Here is a 9,920-nt window from a genome sequence, read left to right as displayed (position 1 = left end):
GAAAATTCGGTCTAAACTAATAGAATCAGCTGTTTTCTCTCGGCAGTGCTTAATTGCCCATGACGCCCTCTATTGACGGGAATAGCTAAGCTTTTTACGTAGAAAATGTTCACTGTAACTTACAAGCAAGGTTTCTATCACATAAAAAAGTCAATTAATTCTGTGTTTTGGAATTATCAGCGGTAGATGGCGCCAGGCGTTTTACAAGCGGCATTTACTCAATTGGTTTATACAGGGTGATCAACGAGAATGACGCTCTGTCTAAGGTTCTAAGTGGGTGTAAAGCTAGTCCACTGAGTGCAGAAAGACATTTGGTGTCTTGCAATATTTCCGTATCTCTAACCGTTTCCGAGATTTTTTCACAATTTTGAAAATTTTATATCTCTATCAGTTTTGAAGTTTCAACGACAGTAAAAAGCACAAAATGTTCGTCTTAATCTGCTCTTTTACCTCGTGCTAACCGCATCACGATTAAACATATACAGGGTGTTGTAGAAGAAACCAGAAAGTCGTTCTGAACATTTTTGGTGTCTTGTCTAATTTTATATCTTCATCATTTTTGAGGTTTTTCAGTTTTTTTAAATTTTTTTTTCTTCTTTTCTTTTTTTTCTTCTTTAAAAACATGTTTTGGTCTTTCTTTCTTTCAAAATTTTTTTCAAACACATTCTTCCTTTTTTTCACCGTACACTGTGGAAGATTTGCAGGATTAAATAGCAAATATTGGATCAACTAAAGAGGAACTTTCCAAAACCACTTAATTCACTGTGAGCTATTATTTTATTGATTCACAGTGATAAAATCTAATCTTATTAAGCTGAATTGATTGTCGATCAACAAATTTCTTGTTACTTTACTTCATAGGTGCATAAAAATCAATATTGTATTTGATCAATAAGAAAACTTAAACTGAAATAATCCAGTTAACATTGATAACGTAATGCCAATCAAGTGTTTAGTTTTTTTTTGAGAGGATTTAGTATTGAATATATAAGTAGAGGTAATGTCAAAACAAAATCAAACTGAACAAACCTTTTCAATATGATTTTCGCAATTTTGCTTGTAGCTTGTCTGGCAGCTTCATCTGCTTCTCCAACTCTAACAGCCACCAACAGTTACTACGTTTCTACCACAACTGTAAGTATTTTGATTTTTTTTAAGAATTAATTTAAAAAATTGATAAAAACCAGACCACTTTCGAGCAAGGATGGGCTTACTGCCAAAATGCCAATATGAAATTCGTTTCAATTCCTACTTCATCTCAAAATGAGGCTTTGGCCACTTATTTGTCCTCTCTAGGAGCTCCATCAGGTTTGAAGTTTTTAACAGTGTTGCTTTGCCAATTTAAAAACTAACAATTTTAGCTGAGTTTTGGATTGGTGCAATCTACTTAAGACACGGATTTTTAACCCAATGGTATTGGGTGGATGGAGTTGCAAGCTTCAGTTGGACAAATTTCAATGTAACTCCCTCTTTATCGACCGCATACGACAATTGCTTCGCGTACAGTTACAATTCTAGTACTAAAGAGGGAACCTGGTTAGCTCATAATTGTGCCAACAACCATTATTTTATTTGTTCTGAGTAAAGTGGGTTCGAGTGTTTCTAAAATGTTAAAACAAACCAGAAAATATTACAAGACTTGTGAGTGTGTTATTTTATTTTACTTTTACCCCAAAACAGGACACACACTTTTGATTTAGCTTGTCATGTGCTGTACAAAAAGTGTACAGTTCGATAGATATACAAAAAGGCGAAAAAGGCTAAAAAGTTCACTATTTTAAATGATACAGATTTCAGAATGAATTAAAACTTAAAAGAAACTCTATTTTAGCTCAGATTATTTCAAAAAGTATGAACACATCCAAGTTTTTCATTTACAGTTTGGCCTAATGTGACTCTCTTTAGTCTATTCCATGAACTAAGTAAATATAGTGCAGGTCTCAGTTTTTTTCATCCAAATAGAACAGAATACTTTAGGAATACCACCCAAGAGAATCACATAAAACACATGAAAACCTATGATGTATGGGAAGAAATGGAGGCTGCCATGAACAATGTTGCGGAGGCAGAATTGTGACATAAACCAAAAGCACAAAAACACGATTGGATGACAGATGGAGATACTGGCGTTGTTTGAGGAACGAAGAGAGTACAAAGAGAAAGGGAATGGTGATGGTAAAATCATATGGGAAAACTATATTAGCAACCTGCTGTTAAAAATGTAGACGACAAAGACCTTTCCGGACCTCTCATCACAAAAGAGGAAATTAAAAGATCAATCAATACATCCAAAGATAGAAAGACGATTGGCCCAGACCGAATACCTGTAGAGTTGCTCAAACTATTGGACGACAAAAGCATCACAGTTCTTCAGACGATATTCAATCGAATCTATATCACAGATTTATAATTGAGGGGAAGATTGAGGAAAAAAGAGGAATCGGCAGGAAAATGATGTCATCACTTGCATTGTCATGAGGACAATGCAAGAACTAATGCATACCATACGTAATAGGGAAGAGTGGACAAATGTGATTAATGGACACGCAGCAGAAGAAGAAGAAATCAATATGGGTCTTTTTGGTTAAACAGTTTGTTGGTCGACAATCGAGTGTTCTTTTCGGTTCTAACCCTCTGTATAATCTCCATCAAAGAAACGACGTATTTGAGAGTTTTTCGAAATAATCTAGAATCAAAGAAAGAATCGTTTTCTATTATTAAGAAATGTATCTATGAATATATTGTTTTCCAGGCAATTTCACTTCTAAGAAGAAAAAATCAGTGAATTTGCATAATTCACAAAATCCCATTACGATCCCCCACTTGAGACGAAAACAAACGACATTTAATTACTCAACAACGATGACTGAACAATTCATTAAACACGACAGTGTCAAGAGTAACGCAAATGCGAATAATTATCTAAATATCTGCGATTCATATAAATGCTAATGTTATCTGCGTTAAAAGGCTACGTCCGATGGGTTGGTGCTTTAAAAGGGCCATGGCTTCAATTAAAATTTCCATAATCAGAAGCTATCGGAAATCCCGCCAAATTAAGCGTGAACTACTCATGCTACACGAAATTTGGTTTTACTGTCATGACGTTAAATGTTGCATCGACGATCGCTCATCTGTGAAACTTTAATGACACTCGCATGTTTATGTAAGAGATGGTGCATATTTTGCATGAAAATTTACTTAAAACACTTTTGAAAACATTTCCTTTTTCCACGACTGTTTATTAATATGCTGATTATTCACTAGTTTTGAAAAGATAATAACACCCATTGCCAAGTGAGTAATGAGTCATTACTCACTGGTTCAGTCCAATCGCGAACACTATCGCTGTATAGTATATAGCAAAAATCAAAGTAAAATGGAGTGACGTAACAGTTAATAGAAACATAAATGTTTTGAATGTAACGTTTGTAAACGTGTTTGCTTCTTCATTTGTCACGATTAAAATATTTACCTTATTCTTGTAATGACGTAGAAGTCCATAGTGTTATTCCTAGACCTCTGTCTTTTATTCTGTTCTAAACCTGGAAACTGTCAAAATTAATCCCATAGAAGTACAAAACAACAGAACATCCTTGAAAAGTAACAAAATCAATGTGACTTTGATTCAATGCATTTTATACCTTCGTCAGTGGATTTATGGCATCTGTGACATTTGCTTGCAGGTTTCTGACTTAATTTTAGTCTATTTTTAAATATGACAACTGTCAAAATACTCTCCATAAATCTGTAAAACCACTACAAATTCTTAAAATCCAGTAAAATCAGTATAAACAATACCAAAGGTAATTTATAGCTTTATGAGTGGAATTTTGACAGTTATGACATTTGGCCGTCAGTTACAGCTCTGCCCTAAACCTGAAAACTGTCAAATTCAATCCCATAAAGGTACAAAACAACGAAACGCACTTGAAATGTAACAAAATCAGTGTGACTTTGGTTGAATGCATTTTATACCTTCATCAGTGGATTTATGGCATCTGTGACATTTGCTTGCAGGTTTCTGACTTAATTTTAGTCTATTTTTAAATATGACAACCGTCAAAATACTCTCCATAAATCTGTAACACCACTACAAACTCTTAAAATCCAGTAAAATCAGTATAAACAATACCAAAGATAATTTATAGCTTTATGAGTGGAATTTTGACAGTTATGACATTTGTCCGTCAGTTACAGCTCTGCCCCAAACCTGAAAACTGTCAAATTCAATCCCATAAAGGTACAAAACAACGAAACGCACTTGAAAAGTAACAAAATCAGTGTGACTTTGGTTGAATGCATTTTATACCTTCATCAGTGGATTTATGGCATCTGTGATATTTGCTTGCAGGTTTCTGACTTAATTTTAGTCTATTTTTAAATATGACAACCGTCAAAATACTCTCCATAAATCTGTAACACCACTACAAACTCTTAAAATCCAGTAAAATCAGTATAAACAATACCAAAGGTAATTTATAGGTTTATGAGTGGAATTTTGACAGTTATGACATTTGGTCGTGAGTTACAGTTCTTCCCTAAACCTAAAAACTGTCAAATTAAATCCCATAGAAGTACAAAACAATGAAACACACTAGAAAAGTAATAAAATCAATGTGACTTTGATTCAATGCATTTTATACCTTCGTCAGTGGATTTATGGCATCTGTGACATTTGCTTGCAGGTTTCTGACTTAATTTTAGTCTATTTTTAAATATGACAACCGTCAAAATACTCTCCATAAATCTGTAACACCACTACAAACTCTTAAAATCCAGTAAAATCAGTATAAACAGTACCAAAGGTAATTTATAGCTTTATGAGTGGAATTTTGACAGTTATGACATTTGGCCGTCAGTTACAGCTCTGCCCTAAACCTAAAAACTGTCAAATTAAATCCCATAGAAGTACAAAACAATGAAACACACTAGAAAAGTAACAAAATCAATGTGACTTTGATTCAATGCATTTTATACCTTCATCAGTGGATTTATGGCATCTGTGACATTTGCTTGCAGGTTTCTGACTTAATTTTAGTCTATTTTTAAATATGACAACTGTCAAAATACTCTCCATAGAGCTGTAAAACCACTACAAACTCTTAAAATCCAGTAAAATGAGTATAAACAGTACCAAAGATAATTTATAGCTTTATGAGTGGAATTTTGACAGTTATGATAGTTGGCTGACAGTTATACTTTTGTCCTAAACCTGCAAACTGTCAAATTCAGTGTGACTCAATTTACTTTGATTTTTGCTATAGCTCTCAAATTGTCCTATACCAAACTGAGCAATAGCAGATGACAGCAAATGTCACGTTGACAGCAGATAATATTTTAATTTGTCTGATAGAGTGACGTGTTATTTTCTTTCGTTGTGAATACTTACCACAGTCGTAGAAAAAGTATAGTATTCTACACGGCTATAACTCAATCGATGATTCACGAACTTCGTCTTGGTGAGTAATAGCTATCATTACATGCTCGTTGAAAAATATAATATTTTTTACGACTGCTTAATAATATGCTTATTAATCACTAATTTTTTTTTTACCAAAAATATTTACAATGAGAAGTTTATCCTTAAAATTCTCTATAACAAAGAAAATTTAATTTTATCTAGTACATTAATAATAAGACTTTTTTAGGGAGTTTAGGAAACTCTGAAGAATTTGTTCAAGTTTCTGGGTTATTTGTCACTTTTAGAATTTCTGGTTCATATATTTGAGACTTTCAAATTCTCCAACTAATTTCTAAAGTTTTTCCAGATCATTTTCAACGTCTTTCTGGTATAAAAAGACTTTCTTCAAACAGGTGTATCAAAATCTGATTGACTCAAGAGTACGCAAAATCTTTTTCAAAGATGCCAGTATTTTAAGAGGCCAATTTCTAATCTATTTTCACCATTTTTCTTATCAAATTTACATTTTTTACTACATCTTCTTGTTAAAGACCTTTTACATGGAGAATTTTTGTTATCAAGCAGTTAAGGGCTTATCCTAACAGTTCTTAGGGTTTTTGGCCACTAATCTAAGTCTGCAAAACATGCAGAAGTCTTTTTCAGTCTGTTTTTGACTCTCATTAACGTCTTGTTTATGTTTCTACAATGAGTTTCTAAAGTAATCCTCTTCAGAGAGAATTCATTCAATCAAAAGATCTTCTTCAGATTAAATCAGTTGCGTAGTCATATTGAACATCAGTCAAAATTAAAAAATGTTACCAAATGATCGAAGAAACCGACTTTTAATCTGGATCTGCCAAAGGCTTTCGACAGTGTTTGACTTGCAAGTATTATTTAAGTTTTCAGAAAAATTAGTAATCACGTTAACTAATTATTGATATTTTCCACAGTGGATAAAACAGTCTAATCTTTCGCCAAACATGCAAAAAAGTCTGAAGGATTGAAGTTTGGTGATTTAGATGGCCAGCAGGCCAGCCACCGTTTTAAAATAATCTGTAAAGTGATCCAAAATGATTTTTTGAGTATTTTAAGTGGCATTTTTGAAAAACTACACTTTGACAGGTAATAATCAAGATTATTCGCCCCAAAATGGATGTTTTTGCAAATGTTCCGCCCCTGAATCGAAGGGTTGAACATAGAACTGGCGTCGTCGCCCACGAACGAAGCCAAAGACAAGTGTCAGTCTAATTGTTTGCGGGGTTTCAATTACTCGCCTCCTAATTAGGCGTCAAACTGTGAACGGAATTAAATTATTTGTCCGGCTTTCAATTGCGGAAATTGCGATGCATATATTTTAGCAAACCCCGCAGGGACGCAGTTAATAAAGGGGTTCGCGTCGACCCTTTTATTGACTTATTTGCGACTTTTTTAATTGAACTACGTCAACTTGGGCAAACCTTTGATATTTCTCTTTGGTTTATCACACTCTTCAGATGGATAATTGTCACTTTTTTTTTGCTGTGGAAAAACGGAATTTTTGCAGTTTTACGAGAAAGAGTTGTCAATTTTTATTTTTTTTTTGAGTTGTACTGAATTTCAAAGAAATATAACAATTTTCTGGTTCCAATCAGTATTGCCAGGTTTGGGAAAAGCTTTCTAAAAATATCCCCACATGAGTTGATTGATAACTCGCTTTGGACGCTAGAGGGCGTTAAAGTTCTTTCACCATAAAATCACATATTTTGTGACACTCGTTGCTTTGACCCTAAATTACTCCCTTATTTGACAAGTTACGTTAAAATGTCATAGAAAACAAAAGATAGAGCAGACTTCAAGCTTTCTAAAAATATCCCCACATGAGTTGATTGATAACACCTTTTGGACGCTAGAGGGCGTCAAATTTCCTTTACCATAATATCACATATTATATTGTCAATATTTTTTAGTCAGATTTCATGTATCTCTTAATTCGGCCGAGTTCCTGGCAAAGAAATGGTTGAAATGTTAAATTTTAGGTCTAACTCTGTTAGTTTTTGAGATATCAAAAAACCGACTGCACCAGAGTCTTTTCCGTGAAATTTTAACATAAAATGACACCGAGACGTCAACTGTAACTTGACAAATATAAAAGTTGTATTTTTTGACGGTTCCATGTCGCCATTTTGAATTTTCTGTCAAAATATTGACTTGCACCTCATTTTAAAGGAAATTTCACGTAGTTTCAAGAAATGACAGACAAAATAGCGTCTTTGGCCGCCATTTTGAATTTTCTGCCAAAATATTGACTTGCACCTCATTTTAAAGGAAATTTCACGTAGTTTCAAGAAATGACAGACAAAATAGCGTTCCAGGCCGCCATTTTGAATTTTCTGTCAAAATTTTGACTTGCACCTCATTTTAAAGGAAATTTCACGTAGTTTCAAGAAATGACAGACAAAATGGCGTCCTTGGCTGCCATTTTGAATTTTCTGCCAAAATATTGACTTGCACCTCATTCTGAAGGAAATTTCACGTAGTTTCAAGAAATGAGAGACAAAATGGCGTCCTTTACAATATCTCGAAAACTGTTGTAGATAAATATAGGTTAGGGTGTTCTCTGCTCAAAAAGTCATGAAAAGCTTTGATTTTTTCTTCACTTTATCGAAAAACGATCGCTAAACGACTCGTTTTCAACCCGTAAAACTAAAATATTTTTGTCGCATTCATATATTCCAGAAAACAACGGCACGGAGGACTGAAAGCTAAAAAACGAAAAAACAAGAGAACCGCCGCGGCATCACAACTTTATAAGAACTTAAGAAAGCTTAAAAAGAACTTTTAATACACAAAGTTTTTTAATGAGAGGAGAACTACTCGGGGGGGAAAAAAAAACAGAAAAACGACGAAACAACATTGCGAAGCATCAAGGTAGGTGTTGCATTTCTCAATCAATACCACTCTGGGGAAATCACAAAACAGGTTGTCCCCTTTCATCCCCCTTCAACCCCCCTCGGTTCGCGCCCGGATGTCTTCGCTTATACCGTCTTTTTTTTGTCGTCCCTTTTTTTTAGAAGAAATCGGTCAGACTCACTTACTTTCTAATTAGTGTTCGCAGTCCTGAAAATTTACTTCATTTAATTAGGGTAAACACGGAAGCAATTTCGATTCGCACTAATTCGATTAAGATGTTTATTAAGTAATGGAAGTAATTTTCTTTGCAGTTTTTTTTGCAAAAAAATGCCAACCGCTTGCTTAAATATCCAAACATTTTAAAGAATATATTAAAAGTTAGGATTTTTTCAAGTAAAAATTACTTTTCTTTAAGCCACTTTAATCTCATAAATATCCTGTAGTTTTAATATTGTAAAAACAATATTCAATAAAATGATTTATAACCGAATTGACGCAATTTTTCAACCTTTTATAAGCACATAATTTTGTAACGAATCTTAATTATGATATTGCAAAATACAGAGTAGATAGAGTAAACTAGGATTTTTATGTGAAAATAGCACTTTTTCTAGTCCCCCTGTATAATTGTCGATAAAATTGAACCAACTGAAAAACCTTTTCAAAATTCAGAATGAAAAATTGACCAAAAGCCATTTCAAGTCTGTTTAACCTTACAAGAAAGAATATTCCAAAGTGTTAGATACTCCTAAATACTACTAAAACCTTCTCAAAAATTGCCAGAAGCCTCTACAAGTCTCTTTGACCTTACAAGAATTTTCAAATTGTCAAATGCTTGTAAATACCACTAAAAACCTCCCAAAAATTACCAAAAGACTGTACCAGTCTCTTTGACCTTACAACAAATTTCCAAATTGGCAAATGCTTGTAAATACCACTAAAAACCTGTCAAAAATTGCCAGAATTCTCTACAAGTCTCTTTGAACTTAACAAGAATTTTCCAAATTGTCAAATGCTTGTAAATACCACTAAAAACCTTTCAAAAATTTCTAGAAGCATCTACAGCTCTCATTGACCTTACAAGAATTTTCCAAAGTGTCAAATGCTTGTAAAAACCACTAAAAATCTTTCGAAAATTGCCAGAAGCTTCTACAAGTCTCTTTAACCTTACAGGACTTTTCCAAAGTGTCAAATGCTTGTAAATACCACTAAAAACCTTTCAAAAATTTCCAGAAGCCTCTACAGGTCTCTTTGACCTTACAAGACCTTTCCAAAGTGTCCAATGCTTCTAAATACCATTAAAAAATCTTTGAAAAATTGCCAGAAGCTTCTACAAATCTCTTTAACCTTACAGGACTTTTCCAAAGTGTCAAATGCTTGTAAATACCACTAAAAACCTTTCAAAAATGTCTAGAAGCCTTTACAGGTCTCATTGACCTTACAAGACCTTTCCAAAGTGTCCAATGCTTCTAAATACCATTCAAAAATCTTTCGAAAATTGCCAGAAGCTTCTACAAATCTCTTTAACCTTACAGGACTTTTCCAAAGTGTCAAATGCTTGTAAATACCACTAAAAACCTTTCAAAAATTTCCAGAAGCCTCTACAGGTCTCATTGACCTTACAAGA

General features: G+C 33.6%; 1 protein-coding gene across 1 annotated transcript; it reads left to right on the top strand.

Annotated features, from left to right (window-relative positions):
* The first annotated feature begins 975 nt into the window (after nucleotides 1–975).
* LOC145729066 (uncharacterized) lies at nucleotides 976–1,650 on the top strand. The gene is made up of 3 exons (XM_081979675.1): nucleotides 976–1,134; nucleotides 1,188–1,308; nucleotides 1,362–1,650. The coding sequence occupies exons 1-3, from the start codon at nucleotides 1,039–1,041 to the stop codon at nucleotides 1,583–1,585; spliced, it is 441 nt and encodes a 146-aa protein (XP_081835801.1). The 5' UTR covers nucleotides 976–1,038; the 3' UTR covers nucleotides 1,586–1,650.
* Nucleotides 1,651–9,920: the final 8,270 nt, after the last annotated feature.

Source organism: Ips typographus, linkage group LG5 (assembly GCF_016097725.1).
Source record: "Ips typographus isolate SLU linkage group LG5, UJ_Ityp_2.0, whole genome shotgun sequence".
NCBI classification, from domain to species: Eukaryota; Metazoa; Arthropoda; class Insecta; order Coleoptera; family Curculionidae; genus Ips; species Ips typographus.
This window is presented reverse-complemented; position numbering and strand designations above follow the sequence as displayed.